Below are 22357 nucleotides of genomic sequence, written 5' to 3'. Positions count from 1 at the left end.
ATTTTTTCTGATTTATCTCGATATAGAGATTCGCACGGTAATGATAAACACGGCAATGAATGTTACTGTATATAATATCTCTTAAATGTTTATTGGTGAAACAATATAAATACTGCTGTGCAACAGTATGCCAAATAAACAGCCTATAAAAAAAGCTCTTGTCTATCTTTAGATTTTATCCTAGTCTTTATATAAAAAAAAGTAGGAAATAGGAAGCGTTCAAGAAAAAATACTACAAAAATTAATCTTTAATTCATATTTTTACTGCTCTTACATTATGCACTTATGGAATATTTTGCTTTTGATTAATTTATGTCATATTTATCGATATTTGTAATATTGTATTTCTTGTGGATATTCAGATACTTGGTAAATAATAACCTCTATAGAAACCTCTATATTGGAAAATACAACTTGCATCATTGCAATCGTAAATATAAATATTTTATAAACGCGTATCAAATCTATCAGAATTGTAAACATTTGGTAATGTTCCGATTTCACAAATATCTTTTTTAATTGGCAGCTTTTTTTCTTCGATATATCTCTCAATGATTACATTATTACTAAAAATAAACTACTAATTAGCACCCTTTAATAATCCTTAGATTGTAGGTCAATGTGAAATACGTAATATAAAATATTCGTGAAAATATTAGCAACGTGCCCTTATTAAGGACAATGGAAGATAATAACGACCACAATTATCCTATTACCTTATTCTTATGATAAGAATGCATAAGAATAAACAACGATACGTGATATAATTGAATTGTTGCACCATTTGCATATTGAGATTTATAAAAATTTCCAAAGGCTGCTTCGGGTCACGACACGAAGCTTGAATCGTGGAATACCAGTACTTGTGTATGATGACTAAAGCGATTACATATTCTACGCGGTATAGACATATGTGAGCAGCCTATAAAAATTGTAAGTAATACCAAGCGAAACAGCGCCTGTTCGTCTTTATGTTACAAATACGAATACTTTGCGGTAGATTTTTAACCGAATAACTTGTCGAAACATCCGTGGCAATATGGTTTATCGTTTTGTTCCTTAAAAGTACCTTTGTTCAATTGCTTTAAACAGAACGCGCATACAAAATGCTCGGGATGGAACTTCCGGAACATTGCGGTTATGCAACGACCTGAAAGAAGATAACGTTTATTTACGAAATTAATGATTAACGCGGTATAATGATTATTAATAGAAGATATGAAAGCGCAGGTACCTGTAATTGGTTTATGACACCCTGCGCATAGGGATCCTCTCTTAGCGTGGTAATGAGTTTCACAATAGGGTAAACCTTCGTGATCAAAGAACGAGCCACCTTGAAACTTTTGTCTACAATCCTGTGAATATAAAACAAAAGAAGCGTGTACATCAACTAGAAATATTTTTCACGAGAAAAGAAATGTATGACTGTATTGAACATGATCACAGAGAATAGAAAAGACAGTACTATACGACAATGTCGTTTCTTTAGTCCCTATTCATTTATGAATGAATGTAGAACGACCACACCATAATATGGTAGAACGACTCAACGAGACAAGTATACATTACGCGTATTCAAGCACGCGTATATCTGCTGTACGTGTATGTATATGGGATAATGTATAGCTAATATATGAATAGCCCGTGAAATTTACAGATCGTAATTTGTAGTGAATCTACGCGTTGACAAACATCATTAGATCAATATAGGATGCCGGCGTCCGACACACCTGCCTTCAACGAAGACACGTGGCAAGCGGCAGCATCCGAGTCACGAGCTAACTCTTTGTGTTGTGTGTGTTTTTTTGTTTTTTTTTCCTAATTTATTTTTATTTTGCATACAATACTAGCAATTGACATTAGCGTAATGATCGATTATTAATAATATTTATCTATCTAGAGAACGTAATTTAACAGCAAATATTTAATTACGGCTGCATCGAATAATTTCTCGTAGAATCCTATTGTAATCCTAACGACGCCCTAACTGTTTGTAATGTGTACCGTACATTTATCCGTGTATGCGTGTGTGTATGTGTTCGTGTACGTAAATGAATAGGAATTTCGAGAGAGACAGATAACGACGGGGATGAAGTCGAATCGGTGCATTCTTCCTTTCTGGGCCACCTAAATCACCTGTTGAAAAAAGATGGGAGGAAGGGGGAAGAGTCAGGATCATAAACTTTTGCAGCCTGACAGCATAAAGAGGGGAACAATAGGGCTTTTTACATAAGAAATCGAAGCAACGCAATGGCTCGCCATCGCCTATGCTTCTTCCTCTTCCTCTTCATCATCATCGACACCGACGCATTTCGGGCAAACGGGTTTGCCCTCCATCGCATAAAACGACTTCCCAGATACCGGCTTCTTGCAATCCTGCAAGTTTCACATTTTAAAGCTACTGAACTGTGCAAACAGTTCATCGATACTTCGCATTAATCCTGAAGCGTTGCTGCAAATGGAAACAATTTGTTACGGATAAATATCGACAAGCAAAGAACCTACCCTGCAGACGAAACAATCCGGATGCCACTGACTGTTTAGAGCGGAGATATAATTCTCCATAATAGCACGATTACATCCGCCGCACTTCGGCGCGAACATGTCGAAGTAATCCTCCCGACAGTACGGCTTTCCGTCCCGCTCGTGGAACCCCTCTTCACCGAATTGTTTGCCACATTGAGCGCAAAAGAAGTGCTCCGTGTGCCAAGTTTTTTCCAACGCAGTTACGCATTTCTGAAAATAACAAGAACCTGCTGTAATACTAGAACGAAACACCGCGTGTGGGTTTCGTTGGACGCCTTACGTCCAGAATGGGACCGTTGCAGTAGGCGCAGCGTGGTGAGAAAAGATTATGATAATCGGGCTCGCAATAAGGGTGACCCTCCCTTTCGAAGAAGTTTCTTGTACCCAGTTCCTGGTTGCAGTGCGTGCATGTGAAGTGTTCAGGGTGCCACGTTTTTCCTAGAGCGGTGATCACCTGTAAGAGGCATAATTTATCACTTGATTATGTACAAATTTTGTCGACAAATTTGGCAAGATCCAAACGACGATTGAGTTGGATTTACTTGTCCCACGATTGGTTTCTCGCAAGCGCTGCAGCATCCCTTCTGAGTAGTGTTCACTCCTTGACGACTCATATCGGCTTGAAGGTTTCCTAGCATAGAATCCAACTGATTCTGTTTGGTTTGAGTCGCTGGCTGCGGTGGATAAGGCTCTCCGTGTTGTTGCTGGTGGTGATGAGTAGTGTGAGTTTCGGTGATATGAATTCGAGTTTGCGTGCCCTCGGGTGGCAACGGGCTTTGCGAACTCTTGGTCGCCTTGTTCGGCTTGGCGTATGGAGAATCGGTCACTGTTTGAAGCTGATGAGAACTACTATTGATCTGCAAATGTACGACATATAATTAAAAAAAAAAAAAAAGCCAGTCGGTACAGAGTAGCGAAGAACATGATGTTTCAGAATATTTTCACAAATCAAGCAGGACGAAGAGCAATGAAAGAGCATGGAAAGCGAACGATTTTTCGCTGCAAGATGTTAAGATGAAAGAAAATTGAAGAATCGGCGAGGTATGTTATTAGAGGCGGAATGTCAAGGTAGCGAAAATTTGAAATTTGAAAACTGAAAAATATTAAGGACCCGCGAGAGATGTCGATTGGCAGAGGCGAGCTTGCAGACTGACTGAAAGCTTTGAGAGATTTCGTGGATCACTATATTCCCCACCTTCTATATTTTCCCTCTCCTACCACGGAAAATCGGTGAACATGAAGAAAAGGAGAGAGAGAGAGAGGGAGAGAGAGAGAGAGAGAAGAGTAGTAGATGGTCGAATAGTGGTAGATGGTGGATGGTGGAATGGAAGTTATTTTGGTAACTTAGGGAGCCAAGAATGGGCAGGGATAGTTTTAACGGCACTGTTTTCTCATTCTGTAGTGATTTTAATAGTAAGCAAACATTACAAACGCTTATTGCACCCGGTGTCGAGGAATCTATTGAATTACGTAATTGTTCTTAGGTGGTAGGAGATCTGACGATTGCGCTGACGCGTCAGAGAAGATATAAGAGACAAATTTCCTGATATACACCGTACCTTGAATTCGGAGAGAGAAGCCATTAAATCGTCAAGCTCCTTGGTAGCGTTGCTGGCGGTGTGACCATTGGTATAACTCTTCTGGGCCTCGCTGCGATTCAACGATCCGTGCTGTCTAGGAGGATAACCATCGTACACGGGTTGCACCTCCGTGGACGTTTCTTGAATGGTAACTTTCACTCTACCATCGGGAGGATAATCCCTGATGAAGAAGATCGCGTTAAAATCAACTCCGAAGTACCGTGTACAAATTGCAAACTTTTCAACTTTATCTTTTCCTCCTCTTTCTCGTTCGTTTGTGATTTTTCCAGGAATAAAAGGGAAACGCTTACCCGTTTGGTACCGCGGTGCTCAATTCTTCGAGCAACGAATCGACGGTGGGCCTTGAAGCTGACATGCTACTCGGAGAACGAAGCATCGGACTAGAATCACCATTCATTCCTCCCGAGGAAACGCGATTCTCTACGGTCATCGATATTTCGATCATCGTCGTTGCACAGTTTTCGTCAAATTCTAATTTAGCGTATCTGATCGAAACTGATGTAAACGAAAGACATGAAAATAGGATGCTGACCTCTTTCCTGATAGTGAGCATTGTAACGAGCGTTGCTTAGATCTTGCAACAACGTGTCCAACTCCGACAGATTGTTGTTCAGGGAAGGCATCTTTCCTCCGCCGCTGCCTTTCGCGATGCTCTCCTCGATGGCCTCGCGGTTCTGATAAGTCGGCTACAACAGCAGTTCGTCGTTCGCTATCGATCCTTTTCAATTTATTTATCATCGATATTTAACTCATCCAATTTTTACACCTAATACTTTTCGACAGATTTTTCCAGAATTATCGCGGAATAGCAATTTCTCATTGATCGTAATATTCGTTCGACCGATTGGTCTGAATATTTGTGTTATACAGGCGAATGAGAATCAACTAGGAGTTGTGTTAAGTGCGTGCGCGTACTTTTGTTCGTTACTCGGGGGGAAAAAAGTGTCGCGGACAAGAAACAGATGCCAAGTTGCCGCAAAAGCGGTATTATTTCAAAACATGATGTCATTAGATGCTGCGCGGAATTTGTAAATACATTATCAATTAGGTGGTCGCGCGGAGGACAAGGCGTCATGCACTTTTAATAGAAACCTGCCCGCCAAACCGACCAACATTACTCGTTTGTTGCAAAATCCTCGAGCAAGAGAGAAGCACCGCGAATTTGTTCCGGCGATTCAACGAGCAACGACCAGAACCGAATCAACTTTGCTCCAACTTGATCTTCGCCCGATTAAATCGCTGATAATTAATCAACTACGTAGGAAGACACGTTTATCAGATAACGTTTGGTTAAGATCGTTTGATACCTCTTATTATTCAGATCAAAGTATATATTCTTTCGTCTTTCATCATCACGATGAAGTGATACGGAACGATACATCCTGATGGTGGAAACTAGGTTGCTCAGTGAGTTGTCGTTCCAAAAATATCCATAGCGAACCACCGACGGAAAGAAAATGTCGCAGTACATCCGACAATCCTGCAGAACCCTGGTCGAAGAAACTTCGACTGATCCCTCGAACGTGGAATCGTAGCCTGCGAAACGCTTTGCTCGTCAAGGCTGGTCGATCAAAAAATAAACACGGACCTATAAACCGCCGCGATCTACAATGACACGGGGAACTTCATAAATCACCGATTCACCAAACTTGCGAAAATAGGCCGAACGCAAACTTTCCTGTGGAGATTTCCTCCGTGCTTCCCAACTTCGTCTGATATACATCCAGTAGAAGACGAAGAGGACGTGTTTTAAGAGAGAAGTATGTAAAATTAATTCTTAAAGACTGTCGTGGTTGGAAGTTCGTCGCGGTATATCTTCCTTAAATCAAGAAATTAATAAATAGATGGAGTTCAATGTTTTCATTGTTAGTTACTAGACGAAGAGTAGAAAAATCATTGTTCGCGGTGGTTACAAAAATAATTCCATTGCGATGGTACTTCTACAAGATGCCAAAAAATTTCCATGTGGTAGTTTTTAAAAGTTACATATTTTCATTCGAGAATCACGTATCGTCTGAGAATCGATCAACTGCGTACCGATTTCCTTTCATAATATCAACCAGTACTCGACAGCTAACGAGAAATATTTTATTTAAGAAGAATAGATTCGAAACTAAATTGTATCATTCAAAGAATCGCGCATCTTTCGAGAATGCTGTAAGTGTCAAGCGACAAGTTTTTCAGGAGAAAAAGGAGCCTTATGTAATTTTCTTAGTTGTAAAGAAAACTCGATGTTCCATTCGTTTAGATAGACGGCATAGAGAAAAGTCAAAAATCAGACAACTAACGTTTACTGGAACTTATATATGTTTCTACAGAGGCAACGTTGCTGCGACACCATCTTTTAGCATTGTCGGTAAACTATTTAAAAAGGGAAATTACATTTAGATTCTATAACGCGGTATTCTCATTGGTAGGTAGGATATATTCCAATAAAAAACAAAGTTTCTCAATTTTACAGTGTCTTCTCGATCGCCTCTTGCGATATTATTTAACACTGAACCGCGAAAGCAAGTCGTGTCTGAGGAGCAAGGATTCGAGAAACGAAAGAATATTCAAAGTCGAATATTTTCTTTAAAAGGATTGCGCTTGGTTCGAGAGTCGCGCACGGTTTACGCAACGCTCTCGAGAATCGCATTGGAACCCGTACGAATACGTAACACGGTTCGTTTCGTGCTAAATTCGCATCAAAGGAAAATAGTGCGCGATTCGACAGGTTTTCGCCAACTTTTCGTTTATCGTGGCCGAAAGCTCAACGCGAGAACGCCAATCAGCGTCACCCAACGGCAGTGTTTCGCGACATTGCAAGTGTTCCAAGAAGAAAAGCACGACATTATGATTTCTTTAACACCAGCGGCGTCTAGTAAAACTATGAAAAATTGTGCTCGCCACAGACATAAATCTCCAATGGTCTACACGTGTTTCGTTATCGCCAGCGATTTCTCGCGAAACCATTATTTTCCTTGGATTTGGTTCTTCCTTTGTAGGTTGATAGCAGCAAATGGAACATGACGATTTTCATAGGTGCAATAAAATCTATTTATAAGACGAAGCTCCAGGAATGTTCGAAAAGATATCCGCTATATTCACGGCAATTTCGAGCAAGCCTCTAGCGGGGTTTCTGAGCACTAAATATCCTTGTTTAGTAGTGAAAAAATTGTTTCTTCGATCGAATGGTAAAACACGCAAGGTGAAACAGAAACCGTGTAACGTATCTATCTATGCACAGCCGTTATGCCTCGGTCTTTTCTCATGTGCTTCCATACGATGGGAAAGAAGAAGACCAGTGATTGTACAATGACACCGACGATCGATAAAATATACGAAGGCTCGGTGAAAAAGTGTATGGAGAATGTTGTTCTGAATGTCTAAAGTTTTATGAATACGTGTAGTAATTTGTTTTAATGTTTGAAGGGAACTATGGAGTTGAATTTCTTTCTTTTTTTTTTTTAAGTTCAACTTTAATATGGGAAAATTGTGGATAAAGTTGATAAAGCTAATATAAAAAACTTATAGTTAAGTAAATTTTACCGGCGGTATTTTTTTTATCGAAGATGGATTTTACCTAGAATTAGCTCAATTTAAAGTTGAATAGTAATGAAGATAATCTATGTATAAATGTTTCTGAACGAGCTTTGAAAATTCGAAATAGAATTCTTCTTCCATTGAGCCTTTTCATTTATCTTAATCGAGGAAATTATGAACAAAGATGTATCGCCAGATGTATCGTTTCTCTGTTCTCACCGCTTCAAACGCTGTTTAAGCGAATGAATTTCAATTAAATTCCGCTAGGTGATACGCCTGTCATTTGCAATAGACGTTTGGTATTCGGTGAATGCGTTTCCTGTTCAATATGTCGATAAATCTTGGCTATGTCTCAAACATCAACTGCTCGACTATATCAATATCTCCATTAAACTAACTATTTGATAACGTAATTAGGAACGATGGAATGAAACCGCGTCGTCATGTCGTTTCTTTTTTCTAAATGATTATAGCTATGAGATGTTAAATGCTATTTGTCGCGGAATATTCTAGCAAGGAGGAGTTACCACTCTAAGGATGACTCGGTGGAACGTCTAAAGCGACCACGTGTTACGCAACAAGGGAATACTCGAAGCGATCAAGAAATATGGCGACGGAACCAGGCAATTAAATCTCGGATGAAGTTGTACTTTATAGCAGGAATCGGATTTGGCAATTGGTTACTGTGCAGTTGGCGCGATGGAAACCGTGTTGCACGCGAACCGGGAAACTTTGCAGCCAACTCAAACGTCGAGAACCTGAATAATTGATGCATCGTTGCTTCCACTGGGAAATAATCGATAATACCACCGGGGAACGTAACAAATATTCCGCGGGAAAGGTCGATAAGCGTGCGAGCCCAACTCGAGAACTCTTAGTTTCCAACCTTCGTATCGTTTTACATTTCTTCCTACTCGAAAGATATTTTTGCTTCTCTTTTCTTTTCGGATTTCTTTCTTGTGATCGATTACGAAATAAAAAATCTGGAGCAGCTCTCTCGAGAACAGATCTATGACAACAGAATGGTGGATCAAGCAAAGTATCTTGATCTTAGTTCCAGTTTCTTCATACGATTTAAAACCACTGGGGGCCACAAGTTATGGTATTATATATCGTCTTTTCAGCATGCGAGAAACGTATCAGAGAATAAACAATCAAATATTTTACGGAACCTAAAAATTCAAATCAGAAATATAATAGGACTTTTCGTGATATCGGAAGAAGATAGTTACCGTAACGTTAGACTTTATACTAGAACTATATTCTTTTTATAGGTACACAATAAATATAGATTCCATAATGATTTAACTATTTGTCTATAAAATATTATACTTGGCAGCCACATATGACTCTATAAATTTTTGAAAACCTCCTCAATTATTTTACAGTGGTCTATAACAATTGCTGACGAAAGTCTAGCGTTGTTTTTAGAATCTAAATTTGGAAACGACTCGATTTACACACACATATATATATATACATATGTATTAAATACGTAATAATAAATGTGACTGTACTGTAGGTAGGTAATTGGTCAATTTCCTGCGAAATGATCGAATGCCGCCCGTTAATAGTTTCGGATAGTAATGCTCGCGATCCGGAATCCGATACGATTCATCATCGTGGAACATATTTCGGAGTCGATTAACCATGAAATTACGGATCGATGATTAAGTCATTGGACATCTTTTCCCGGCAATAAACGATCGTAGGTTTAAAAGGAACCGACTGGACGCACGTAATACGAGCTCATTTCTCGCGATATATCCATTTTTTTCACGGATCTATAGCTTTTTTGCGGCTTGACGACTCTCGACTGGTTAATTTTAGAGGCGATATCGATTCTAATTTTAGCCGATTCTTTGCGTCACACTAACCACTGGAATGTAACTATTTCGCATGGTTGCTCGTTTGCGAACATCTCTTTCGAATTTTCTCTGAAATCGGAAGAAAAGGTTTGCCTCTGTTTCTACTTTATTTTGAACGCATGACGCGAGATCACTCGTGTTGGACAAGTTCTAACAACGCGTTTCCACGGCCGCCTCTAAAAATACGTTACAGAAATGATCGTGATACAAAGTTGGCTTCGATAAATACGAAAAATACAACTGATTGACCGTGTCTGCCAATTTGTCCGATTAAACGAGGAAATCATAATCGTAAATTCTTGGTTATTTTCAGAGTCGTCCAACTGCCATTTTTCAGCGAAGCGCTAGCATACGTTTGATCGTTTCGTTTCGTGAGATTATGGAAACTCGAGAGAAGGTCACCGTAAAATTTAAAATGGAACGGCAAGAAAAGCATGCCGCGCCGAACATATCACACTCGCCATCTATCTTAGCAAACCGCAACCTAAAGCAACTAAGTCTCTCTAATCATCTGCGAATAAAACGCGATATCGATAAGACAGTTAGTTTTCACAATTTATCACTAATAGAACAAATTCACGATTTATAAAAAAAAAACAGAAATTTAATGCATCATCTAAATATTATAAAAAGTATTTCCTTTGAATATCTTCTACGTTTTTGCACATTTAGGTACGCCATAAATACCTATAGTTTAATAACAAATATTGTAATTTAATGTTCTATTAAATACTTTGCCAATTTTGTCAAATAACTATCACTCTCCGTTTATTACAGAAACCGAGATATACGAATATTTGTGTATCGAAGCATTGTTCAACAATAATGTACCGTGACCGTGTTATAAGTACGTTGCACAAATATTTCTCCCATTGTAAATGATACGAAATTGGTTTTCACATTTGACAGCGCTGTTAATTGAATCCATTGGCGTAAATGGAGAAGAAGAATAAAATTTTTCCTATTGAAATATAACAAAGAAAATTTACATACCGATTGCGGCGGAAGAGGAGAAGTTCGATTATCGTAGGATCTATAGGCGGTGGTTCTCGCGCCGTTCAGCGATCCATAACCAGGAGTGGCGTTACTACCGACATGATTTCCTTCCGATGACACTGTGTTTTGCAGATCTGCCAATAGCGCATCTGAAATCAAGAAATAATTGCTGTAAAACGTCGCTGAGAAGTATCTTCAATTATCCCTAATGATTTCAAGAAGGCAATTGAATTATGGACCTCTTTGCAAGAATAAAACAAATTGGCTGATTTCACGTAGAAGATATTAGTAAGAGGCATAGCTTGTTATTTTTCTTCAGATATTGCTTCAGGTGTATCAGAATTTTTGTATACATTTATCGCAAACAGTAATAAAATGGCTGCCTGTGTTGTTTAAATAACGAGAATGGTGTCAACGACACCGATAAGCACATTACGTTTTCATCGAAGGGACTAACGAGCGCTGCTAACATCGAGTCAGTATAAATTTAGGCAAGCTCATTGGAAAACTGTATCAAGATGAACTAGTTCAGTGAGTAAACCACTTTAACATTGCTCGTTTATTCACACATTTTTATATTCCATGATAAAAACTGTCTTTCCTTTACGATAATAAAATGAGGAACTTTTTTTCTCGCTTACCACCTGGAAATATCGATTGATCATCAACGCTTGCGCTCTGTGTGAAGATGTTTTTGCGCTGAAAGTATGCACACTCAAATATTTTCGATATCTCATGGCAGAATAACAAAGAAAAAAAGACGATGACGTGAGCGTTGTTTAACGAGCAAAGCTTAGAGATAAGCGTACAAGGTAAACCTCCGTTAACGTCGTAAAGTCACGTATAAAAGAATCATTTACCAAGACTGAGAAGATTTGTTTCCGTTTTCTCGGTATTGTAGGACTCGTAGAGATTATCGGCCCCAGCCTGCGACTCACATCCTGTTTCCATCGCGAGACAAACTGCGACACACCCACTGTTCCGAGAACGTCGAACTTCGCCACCAATTTCCAGTCGAATCGAAAGCAACGCGTGTGGGATATTCGCGAGATCGTGTAGTTTCCGCACTTCTATTCACAACTGTGCAATTACTCTCTAATCGAGAGAGGGAAACGAAACTGATCGACGTCGAAATCGTCGACGATTTCGACACTGATAATATCGCGGACCTCGCGAAATTTTCAACTAACGTCCGTGTAAATACTTTATACACGTTCGCCTTTCAATAATCGCATGCAACACCAACGATACATTCCTTTATATTTGTTTATCTCTGTCCGATACTCTCTCCTGGGCGATGTAAAATCACGATATAGCGAACAAACTGTCACGTGCTTATCGGATCGGCGAGATTTGCGCACGTGAACCTGTGATGATCGGCAAAACGGTACTGATTGTCAATCAAGTTCTCGGTAAAGCGACCGGCTTCGAAGCCGGAGAATAGAAGCCTGGAGGAGGCAAGCTGGTCTGGAGAAGGAGAAGGAACAGGAGATGGAGGGAGTATTCTCACAACAAGGGAAGTAGAAACTCGAGGCTGGTTCGCGAAGCCAAGGAAAACCAACCTAGCCAGCTACGAAGAAATGGTTCGCGGGTAGAACCTGAACTAGACAGTTACTTGTGAATCGGATGGATGTGCTCTTTCGCGGAAATTGAAATGTTCCTTGAATTGGACCCTCGATATCGTAACTTAAAGGTTAGAAAGCGATAAGAAAACGAATATAATAATTCAAATATTGCGTCCTTGCTTTGTCGATAAAGTAGATCTTTAAGGGAAAGGTGATCAATTTTTATACATTATGAAACAAGAATGTTAATGCAGTAGTATTTTTTAACTAATGATGAATTATTGAGTTTCAGATCTAGTTCGTGTCGACTTTGAATCAATATAACAACGCGTTTGAATGAAATTCGTGGTTGGCAGGAAGCCTACCGAGCTCCCCCGGATCTATTTTATACTGCTGAATCATACAGTCAATTTGGACATTAATATTGCACGATATGCGTAACGCACTTTCGTCATAAATTTCAGGGAAATTGGACGTATTGGACGTACGATAATGACTCTAAACACTTAATAAATCATATAGAAGTATTACAGTCGCAGGTATTTAAATCAAAATGTTTCTGCTTTCAATGTATTACATCGAATATGTATTATTACTATTAACATTTGATTAAGCAAAACAAAAACGTGGTCGCAAAAAAGCACGTAATTATAATTAGGATTCGATGCAATCATAATTTCCATCGATCTCTGCATAGACAATGTTAGTGATTACTGCCATTAACTCGCATTACCATTGGCTCCAAATTTACTTACTTATATACTGTTCCCAGCGTGCGTGTCGTTGGATCGTTGCCAAACGAACCGGTGTAATCGGCGATACAGGTCTCGTAATGTCGGTCATAGTCATATCACTGTGTTTTCAACGACATGACACTGAATCAAATGACACTAGAAATTGGAGTTTAATATATCACCGAAGAACAGAATGAGAATTGAAATTTTAAGAGTGTAATCCTTATGATTAACTCGAGAATAACCTATCCAAACATTGATGATGATATGAAGACTGACCTCCGGTTCTGTTTACGAACGGAGAGACACAAACACGAATGAAGAACGACAACGATTATACGTTTCTAATTTGGCTAGTGAAAATATTCGAAACATTCTATACATACAATAGATCTCCTTCCCTGACAATTATTACTTAGTATGTACTTACTCTTTTGGTACAATTATACACACGTACGGATAAACATTTATCTTGTAGACAGAATTATATTATTTAATAATGACGATGTGCTTTGACACTTCAGATAATTGTTATTGTATTACAATTAATCTATATGATTACAAAAAATGAAATTAAATTATTTCATACCACATTAAATTATCGCCACGTGCAAGTGTCGAAGGTAATGAGCATACGAAGATATGATGGCTAGGAGGCACGTATGTGTTGCGAGATCAGGTAGGACTGCCAGCACGTGTTTTCTCAGTTTGCATCTACAGAATCTGTGTTACGTGAACCCATCTCCTCCTTCCTTTGTCCCTCTTCTCCTTCCTCCCTCTTTTCAACCTCGTTGTTCTTCGTCTCTGTTTCGCACCTTCTTTCACGCGATGCTTATATATGTTTACATCTAGATTCATGACGACAAAATACCCAAGAATAACTTCGACCACCTATCATCTTTTGCCACGGTTTTCTCTTACTATTTTGAATTTTGTACTTCCTTCGGGAGAGCGGTATCTTCCAATCAGAAGATTTACGAACTTGTTCGTAACACAAGAGTAAAAAAATTGTAGATTGTTTTGTGAAAATGGAATGGATCACGTTGATCCTATTCGAGTCATGTATGCCAGTCGTAAGCGTAGGAAGTTAAATCACACACTGTCGTGCCTCATATGGATATGTATATATCAAACCAAGGTTTGTTCAAGGAAGAGATGCCTACGCACACATTGGATCATTATATGAGCTTTTATGCAATGGAATGCATGATAAATAAACGCAGTTTCCTGTATCTCTAAAAAAGCTAGTGCATTACGACTAGAAATGTAATAATGCATATTGATGATAACAACTTTCATATTGCTGTTCATCGTATAAGCAGAGGTATTGTATTCATCGTATAGACATATACATACATATTGTTTGATTTTCTTTATAAAACTCATATAAAATAAATTACTAAATTATTTGACAAGAAAAAATTAGTAGTGCATATAAATATGCATTTATAAGTCTTTCACGTTAGAAATGGAAAAGGAATATTTAAGAATTAATAATTAACTATGTACATATATAATGACAGAGGCACTACCGATAAAATTGATCCCTTGTGTCGATACGTCAGCACCTTGTCTCCTGTGTGGTCAAACAGATGACGCTACTCGAAAAAATCGACACAATATTTTTAATTCAAATTTCTTTCGAAACAAATAGAAATGAACTATGTATCACATTCTTTTATAGATTTCCATAAAAAGATCGTCCGTAAATAATGACTTCGAGAATTATTTCAGAAAGTTTAGTGTCAAGGCGACCCACATTGTAGGTGAAAGGTATTCCAAAAAAAATGATGTGATCTGTTGCATCATGAGTCATCCCTTCAGACCGAATTAAATGTGCATTTTAAAAATAATTTAAATCCACATATAGCATGATTGCACATGCGAAAAAGTCGAACATGTACACTTTTTAATTTTAGAAGATTTCTTTAAAAAATGTTTCAAATAATAATAATTAATTTTTTTAATTTATAGGAGTAGTCTTTTCATAAATTACGAAAACGATTTGGAGTTCCGTATCTTTAAGGTTGGCTACTTTATGTATTAACCTTTGAAAATATGCCAGAGATTCGCTTCCGCCAACGATTCAAGACTATTATAAATTTATCAAAACATGAAATGGTAAATTAGTAAGCAGTAAATTAGTTGCTGAAAAATAGTAAATAAAAAAAGACATACGCGAATAAGATTAACCCATCCTTTTATATTTATAAATGTAATCTAATTAAAATGTAATCTAGCTAATTTTAATAATTACTTATATTTATAAAACCATTTAAGGATGGCGCGACTAATTCATCCCTTTCAAAACGTTTTAACGCGCTCTGTGAACTGACGAAAAATAATACCGTCAGAAGCAATTGAGCTTAATTTAAAAGTTCATATTACGTTATCGCGCAAAGTTGCGTGAACACAACCAACGCAGACATAGTTACTAAATCGATATATTAACTAATGTCTCTAATTTTAATTCTATGAAAAGAAAGCATATCAAGAACAATTTTTAATTAGTAATCCAGACCGGTATTCTAATTACATATGCAAAAAGGTCGCATATATGCACGTATGCATCCGTAATCATTAGAAATAATTTCATATCATCGTTCTATTTTAAAGTTATAGAACAAAGCATTAAAATCACGCAAAATTAAAAGGGTTAAAAACATAAAAAGAATTATCGACTCACATCCTGGTGGTGAACCTTTTGTGATGGTGATTTTATAGGGCTGATAGATAGCGCTTGGTTCTACTTTCCCATACATTGTTCGATCCATAGCCATTTTTTTTTTTTTAACGTACCACTTGAAAATATAATCACACTTATATCCGTTTATTTATTTTATGTCAGTTTATACGGAATCACGAATTCATCGCGTACAAGCATGTATGCTATTATGTAGCACTTTTACTGCGGTAATGCTTCTCTTCACTGTCTATCGCGAACGACCGAGCTGTGTAGACGATCGATTAGTGGTGGGGATGATGCACACACCACACGACCACTTGTTGAATGCCGTCTGTGAATTTTATGCATACGAATCCACAAATAGGAGAATAATCTACTAGGTTCAAAAAAAAAAGAAGAGAAAAGAGCATCAAAGGTAAGCAACTTTATAAATAGTAGTAGTCTATCGATCGTTATCTCATTTATACTTTCAATTATTTAGTGCTCACGTTTAAATACACTGCTACAATCAACAGATTTACTTACGCACACACAACGTGTTATTGAGATTTTATGCGAGAAGCTGAATGAATACGTTTTTTATTGTCTATGATTGTAGAATGAATTGTCACCGCTTGTTGAAATACAACAGAACAAGAATCGTGGTATCAATACTCTGTGAATAGAGTGAATTCAACGGGAGGAAAACAAGAAGTTCAAATGTACAAGTGTATTTCAGGCGCTCGCCCGCACTCACGACTTTCATCCTCTCCGAGCAATGCTAAAACAAGAGGACAACGGTGCCGTGAAATACACTAAAAATACGTAGAATCGTTGGCACACGATAACCCAGAGCTCACTTGCGATATTATGCGGATTTTGGAAAATCTCTTCCGGTATAAATAAATACACCACGTGCAACCACCCGTGTTCCTCAAATCTTTCGCAGCTTTTTAAATTAACTTAAAAGCTTTTATTTATAGAGGTGCTTAGAAATTCTAATTTTATTCAAAAATAGAGATCATTACATCGCAATTGCGTAATTTTATCTCAAAATAATAATCGATGATAGTAACGCTACTTATTAACATTATAGTTTGCACTTGAAGGTATAAATACGTAATGATATAAACTCATTGCGATCGCATATGATTATAACAAACATATAATTAACACTGGTTATATAGATATTATAAGTGATGCGTTAAGCAAATCAAGATGGAAGAATTTGTGGAAAAAGATTTATAATTAAAACCTGTATCGCGATTAATAAAGTTACTGGGGATGAACGAACTAACATGTGATGCATTTAACGGTGACGCAACATAATGTTACCATGGTAATACAGATAACAGTTACGTACTTCACCTCGCCTGGTACTCGTAAATTCGTAACATTACAGCATGCCATCTATATTTTGCAACTAAATCTAGTCCTAATCAATTTTCATCTGAATACATTATGTAAAACACTACTGCGAAAGGAATACGTATACATAATGATATAACTTTGGTTACACATAATAAGATGTATACCTTTTATATTTACGAATGTACATATATAAATAGTAACAAAAGTGAAATACAATAAAATTAAAATTGTCACGTCATATTTAGATGTATTAGAAAGAAATTGCATTTTTGATTTTCTTTAGCATCCCTTATCAATAATACTTGTTCACATATAAATATTATATTAAGTGTGTGTGAACAAATAAATATAAATATACATGTATAATTATAACATCGATTTATTGATATCATATTTGAAAAATTTAAAATAAAATTAGGGAAGTGATATTTCAAAATTTCCATATTTTTTTAATTTTTAAAGCAAAAATTAAAGTTAGAACTCAAAAAAGACATAAATAATACACATGATTAGATGATAATATGTTATAAGTATTCTTATAAACATAAATGTTTCTGACAGTGTGATCGATTCAAATTTGAGGTTATTTCATCAATTGAGTATTTAAAATTCATTTTACTCACCTAGATCATCCATGTTTAATATATATTAATCCTGTAGATATTGTTGCACAAATTACACTCAACCCGTGATAATTTTCAATTAAAATGACGGTAAAATCTGTCAAAATTGAATGATCAATTTACGTCCCTCAGTTGGGCAATGCAAACATCAAATATGGAGAACCCGGTTCTCTCACTTCATAACTTCCAGCATTCATTGTCTAACCTTTATATGTGTATATAAGCAGATGTATCATCTCTGGTATAATATATTGAACTTCTCATTCGTTTAGAATAAATATATTTAAGTATAATTTTTACTGTAACAAAGTAATTATCTATAATGTCCATGAAAAAAAGAAACTTTTTTTCTTCATTATTTATATGCATATATGTTTATAAGTAAATTACATTCCTTTCAGTACATTCTTTATATCATAAGGAAGCAATATATATATATCATAATGGGAGCAATAAAAATATATAGATTATGGTTTAATTCCTTATAGTCATAAAAATTATTTACATTTATAAAGTATGAAGTTAAATTAAAATCTACACTATAGAATTTCAAATAACCTATACTTGTTACATACTTTCTTCATAATTTATATAGCTACCAAGATGAAAAATCACCAAATGAGTTTGTTACGATTTTTCTCTTTTTAATTATAGGTGGTATACTTGATTCCTCTTTCTTCATCCTGCAAATAAAATTAACAATTAATATTATTCTAAAAATGTATATACACGTAGCGACAAATATATGTAATGCGATTTTACTCGTCTTCTTCTTTGTTCGGTTTTATGTATTTTCCTACGCCTGATCGATATACTCTTAACACGTCATTCTTTCCTGCCTCATTATCTGATTTATTTTTTGCAGCTTCCTGAGCCAATCGTTCAATTTCGGCTGCACGTTCTGCAGCTAATTGTTCATCTGCTTCTTGAAAAGGATCAACAAACACTTGTGCTTTTTGTATTATTATATCTTCTATTGGTCTGTCTTTGTTATCTACTTCAATTTTTTCAATGGCATTTAACGTTTCTAATCCACCTACTATTTTTCCAAAAACTGTATGTTTGCGATCTAAATGTCTACATGATCGGAACGTAATGAAACTGTAATTAAATGGAACGGAATTATTAGATTTTAATGAAATTCCATTTGTAAACGTATGTAAATATGAAATACAATATATACAATTGCGATCCATTTGTGTTTGATCCAGCATTTGCCATTGATAAAATTCCTCTTCCTTGATGAACTAAATTTGGTTTGAATTCATCTTCAAATGTTTTACCCCAAATAGATGTTCCTCCATTACCAGTATTTGTAGGGTCACCTCCTTGTATCTAAGTAAAATACAATGTTAACATTTTTATTATCTATAAACCTCTTACTCAAAGTGGCCATGTATTTACCATAAAATTTCGTATAGATCTATGAAACTTCGTTCCATCATAGTAACCATTCTGACAGTGTTTTATAAAATTTTCACAAGTTTTTGGTACAAGATCACAATGCAGTTCTAAATTTAAAGCACCAAAATTCATGACTAATCTTACATATCCTGAAAAAAAGAATGTTTCAGTTAAACAAAATATAAAGATATATATAATAATAATTGTGCTCATACCTTTCTTTCGAACTCTTTCATATCGTACTAAATCTTCTGCAATAACTGCTGCTTGATGTGTAGTTTCTGTTGGCATTACTGTTGATGTAAAGCCAGCTGCAACCGCACCAGTGGAGTAATGTGCCTATATTTATAAGTTTCTATTTTCAAATGTTGTATTTTATATATATTTATATAAAACTTATATTAATATACAAACCGCATTAAATTTGTCCGCTTTTGGTTTAGAGATTTCTTTTTTAGTCTCAGTCTGTTTATAATCTCTATCTAATTCAGCTAATATTTCTTTAGTTTCCATAGATACAGTTTTCAATTTTGCATTTGGATCATTACGTTCCCTTATCATTTCTAGAATAATTATCAGTATCTATATCATATTTATTCATATTAGTATATATAAAAGTGTTATTTTAATAAATGAAAATTTCTATTTTGAAATGTACTTGTAAGATATTACCTTCATCCTCAAGTTTTATATTATTTTTAATATGATGGAATGTAGATAAATTGAATTTCATTGCATTGTTTGGATCTTGTATTATGATAATGTCCTTCCTTGTAAAAGATTGATCGTTTATTAAATCTTTCCAATTACGTGTCTTTATATTCAACTGCTCTATTGCCTAAAAAAATATTGCTATAAGTCATGAATAAATGTTTTCTATCTTAATGAACATTTACCTCATATGAAAATACATTTCCAGTTGTTTTGATAGCAACAATATGAGAGTGTTTAGTGAATAATTTGAAAAGAACTGGACAATGATATTGTCCTTCTGAATTTTTGTGAAAATTAAGTTTTATTAATGTTTTTGTGTCCAATGGCTTTCCTGTAACTGGATTATGCTTAAGTTTTTTTATATATTCTAATATTGCTTCTAATTCAAAAATGTTTCCTTGTGGATCACAATAAGGGTGCTGGAAAGGTTGTAAAGTTAAACAACAATGATCATAAGGCAAGCGACGAAATGTTGTATCTTCAGTTGCTTCAGAACTTCCAGATTTCTTTCCACCATATAATGTTGTCCATTCTGTGTATGTTAAATACCTGAAAGAATAATAAATATAAACAATTTAATTCGAAAAATGAAAAATATAAAATTATAACCTAAATAATATTTTTAAAAATCTTACATTTTATCTTTTTGATGCTGACGTTTACCCATTTTGATTGTGTTATTGATTAGTTATCTTTATAAAAGACTTACAATGATTATATCTATTTAATTCAATAATATTTTTAAATTATTTAATACTTGTTTGCACTTTGACATATATCAAAATAATTGATATGTATTTATACTACAGCGTAGTAAACTTCTTTTCCAAGCTTGGCCAACCTGGTAAAATAACTATATTATTTTATTACTACGGAAAACGTTTGAAATACAAAACTTGAACTTATTTGATACAAATAAAGGCTGAACCTCGCTTTAATGAAAAAAAAATTATTGCCTCTTTTATCGCAATTTAATGGTTTTCAATGTGTAGAATCCAAAAATGCTAATCTTAATTTTAGAAATCTAGTGGTTAAAAAGTTATCCGTATATAAAATTGAATGTTTTTGACGTATTTGACAGTTTACATTGACATCATGTTGGCTTCTAACAACAATTCGTCCAATGAGTGGAGTCGTTATCAAATGCAGGTGGATGTTAATCATTTTGTGGCGGGATTTTGAATCGTGAGTATTGGAGTAGGCAGTGAAGAAATTTCCTCTCTGGATTAGATTTGGATTATGCTTTATCCTCATACAAAACAAACTAATATTCGACGAAGTTCAGTTCAATGCTCATGTATGTGGACCAATTAGATTACGAATAGGAGCAATATGGTGTCATACTAACCTCTAAAATACACTAAAACTGATGAGTTTTACATACGCATAACTCTGGAACCGCTGATTTCTTAAAGTTAAGACTTGCATTTTTGGATTCTACGCATTGAAAACTATTGAATAGTAATAAAGAAAGATAACAATTTTATATCCATCAAATCGAAATTGAACTTGAATAAATTAAGTTTAAATAGATTTGAGATTTAAAGCAGTTGAATAAAATTCTACAGAAATGTCTAAGTTAGTTAAAAAAGGGAAAATGTTAAAGAAAATACTACCAAAGGTAGAACACCCTTCACCTTTACGGGTAACTATACCCGCAGGGATGGCAAATGCTAAACCACCATTGGGATCACAACTAGGACAGGTTAAAATATTTTATACTTAAAATTTAGGGTATTTTACGATGTCGTAAGTTGACATCGTAATTTATTATTTGTGATAATTGTACTAAACAATCTAACATTTTTAAATTTTATAAAAAATATATAGGTTTTTGATGAAAATTTTACATTATTACTTTTAGAGAAATATTAATGTAGCAAACTTTTGCAAAGATTTTAATACAAGAACTGAGAATATTAAAGAAGGCATACCTTTACCATGTCGTGTTAAAGTCAGATCTGATAGGAGTTATGATTTAGTAATACACAAACCACCAGCAACATATTTCTTGAAACAAGCGGCTGGAATAGAGAAAGGAAAAATAAAAACAGGTAAATGTTATATTGTAAAATATGAATATATAGATATACATTAAATAAATTATAATATTCTTCAGGGGAAGTAGCAGGAAAAATAACATTTAAACACTTATACGAGATTGCCTGTATTAAAGCAGAAGATCCACCTTTGGCATTATTAAATTTACAACAAATTTGTCAAATGCTTGTTGGTATAGCTCGATCATGTGGTATTCAAATTGTACATAAATTAGAACCAGAAGAACATGCACAATTTATGAAAGAGAGAAAAGAAAATGTTAAGAAATTCATGGAAGAATTAGAGGCTGCTAGAGAAACCAAAATACTTAGGGCAGTTTAAGTTAATGTATTAATACAAATTTACTGTACATAATTAATAAAAGCAAGGTAGTTCATTTAAATACAATTCAACAAGATATTGTATAATTTTTCCTTTTATATTTATCCCAGTTAATATCTTATATAGATTCGTATAATTTCTAGAAGTAATAGCACATTTCATATGTACATGTATGTAAAGATCTTAAAACCATCTTAAAGTTTAAGGATAAAATCTTACATATAGAGTCTTATGATTACATAATATTAAATTCTTTGAACCTCTTAAAAGTAATGTCTATTATAAAAATAAATACTAGAAATTAGGAAACATGATGACTTGAGTTTACATTTTTTAACAATTTTATAATGATTACACAAATGAATTTCATATAGTTGTAATTT

The 22357-nt window shown here is 35.2% G+C and overlaps 3 protein-coding genes and 2 long non-coding RNA genes across 14 annotated transcripts; 3 read left to right on the top strand and 2 right to left on the bottom strand.

Moving 5' to 3' along the window:
- Positions 1–241: 241 nt before the first annotated feature.
- LOC122567891 (leupaxin) lies at positions 242–17624 on the bottom strand. 6 transcript variants are annotated; one of them, XM_043727017.1, is made up of 11 exons: positions 13405–13547; positions 12837–12934; positions 10514–10665; positions 4660–4813; positions 4418–4547; positions 4086–4287; positions 3069–3383; positions 2807–2980; positions 2506–2736; positions 1235–1355; positions 242–1150 (listed from the first exon to the last, which is right to left on the bottom strand). In XM_043727017.1, the coding sequence occupies exons 1-11, from the start codon at positions 13407–13409 to the stop codon at positions 1005–1007; spliced, it is 1728 nt and encodes a 575-aa protein (XP_043582952.1). In that variant the 5' UTR covers positions 13410–13547; the 3' UTR covers positions 242–1004. The 6 variants fall into 6 exon arrangements, with proteins under 6 accessions (XP_043582952.1, XP_043582954.1, XP_043582956.1 ...); XM_043727019.1 differs by having other exon boundaries at positions 12837–12971; positions 13405–13541; XM_043727021.1 differs by lacking the exons at positions 12837–12934; positions 13405–13547 and adding an exon at positions 17475–17624.
- Positions 3648–4538, top strand: LOC122567896. The gene is made up of 3 exons (XR_006316921.1): positions 3648–3939; positions 4011–4254; positions 4397–4538. It is a non-coding gene; the product is annotated as an uncharacterized LOC122567896 (long non-coding RNA).
- Positions 10672–16240, top strand: LOC122567895. 4 transcript variants are annotated; one of them, XR_006316919.1, is made up of 8 exons: positions 10672–11047; positions 11205–11328; positions 11418–12292; positions 12374–12620; positions 13965–14139; positions 14790–14936; positions 15664–15916; positions 16100–16240. It is a non-coding gene; the product is annotated as an uncharacterized LOC122567895 (long non-coding RNA). The 4 variants fall into 4 exon arrangements; XR_006316918.1 differs by lacking the exon at positions 16100–16240 and having other exon boundaries at positions 13969–14139; positions 15664–15801; XR_006316920.1 differs by lacking the exons at positions 13965–14139; positions 14790–14936; positions 15664–15916; positions 16100–16240 and adding exons at positions 12854–13233; positions 13340–13467.
- A 6-nt stretch (positions 17625–17630) lies between the features above and the next one.
- On the bottom strand, positions 17631–20465 carry LOC122567892 (RING-type E3 ubiquitin-protein ligase PPIL2). Of its 2 annotated transcripts, XM_043727024.1 has the most exons (10): positions 20228–20465; positions 19775–20141; positions 19551–19716; positions 19293–19441; positions 19094–19217; positions 18879–19027; positions 18658–18809; positions 18237–18575; positions 18050–18157; positions 17631–17773 (listed from the first exon to the last, which is right to left on the bottom strand). In XM_043727024.1, exons 1-9 carry the CDS (start codon positions 20257–20259, stop codon positions 18070–18072), a joined length of 1566 nt encoding a protein of 521 aa, XP_043582959.1. In that variant the 5' UTR covers positions 20260–20465; the 3' UTR covers positions 17631–17773; positions 18050–18069. The 2 variants fall into 2 exon arrangements, with proteins under 2 accessions (XP_043582959.1, XP_043582958.1); XM_043727023.1 differs by lacking the exon at positions 17631–17773 and having other exon boundaries at positions 17936–18157; positions 20228–20464.
- Positions 20466–20714: 249 nt separating this feature from the next.
- On the top strand, positions 20715–22040 carry LOC122567893 (39S ribosomal protein L11, mitochondrial). Its single transcript, XM_043727026.1, has 3 exons — positions 20715–21297; positions 21457–21646; positions 21712–22040. Exons 1-3 carry the CDS (start codon positions 21163–21165, stop codon positions 21972–21974), a joined length of 588 nt encoding a protein of 195 aa, XP_043582961.1. The 5' UTR covers positions 20715–21162; the 3' UTR covers positions 21975–22040.
- The last annotated feature ends 317 nt before the right edge of the window (positions 22041–22357 follow it).

The sequence above is a fragment of the Bombus pyrosoma genome, linkage group LG5, assembly GCF_014825855.1.
Source record: "Bombus pyrosoma isolate SC7728 linkage group LG5, ASM1482585v1, whole genome shotgun sequence".
Lineage (NCBI taxonomy): Eukaryota > Metazoa > Arthropoda > Insecta > Hymenoptera > Apidae > Bombus > Bombus pyrosoma.
The sequence above is the reverse complement of the archived record's forward strand: the minus strand, read 5'-3'. Positions and strand labels throughout refer to the sequence as shown.

Coding starts and splice junctions, on each gene's coding strand:
- LOC122567891 (XM_043727017.1), bottom strand. Junction 4,288..4,417: donor AGCACCGCGGTACCAAACGG/GTAAGCGTTTCC, acceptor CTTCTTCATCAG/GGATTATCCTCCCGATGGTA. Junction 3,384..4,085: donor CTTCTCTCTCCGAATTCAAG/GTACGGTGTATA, acceptor GTACATTTGCAG/ATCAATAGTAGTTCTCATCA.
- LOC122567893 (XM_043727026.1), top strand. CDS start 21,163: ATGTCTAAGTTAGTTAAAAAAGGGAAAATGTTAAAGAAAATACTACCA. Junction 21,298..21,456: donor TGGGATCACAACTAGGACAG/GTTAAAATATTT, acceptor TATTACTTTTAG/AGAAATATTAATGTAGCAAA. Junction 21,647..21,711: donor GAAAGGAAAAATAAAAACAG/GTAAATGTTATA, acceptor AATATTCTTCAG/GGGAAGTAGCAGGAAAAATA.
- LOC122567892 (XM_043727024.1), bottom strand. CDS start 20,259: ATGGGTAAACGTCAGCATCAAAAAGATAAAAT. Junction 19,717..19,774: donor GAAATGTATTTTCATATGAG/GTAAATGTTCAT, acceptor ATATTTTTTTAG/GCAATAGAGCAGTTGAATAT. Junction 19,028..19,093: donor TGAAAGAGTTCGAAAGAAAG/GTATGAGCACAA, acceptor TCTTTTTTTCAG/GATATGTAAGATTAGTCATG.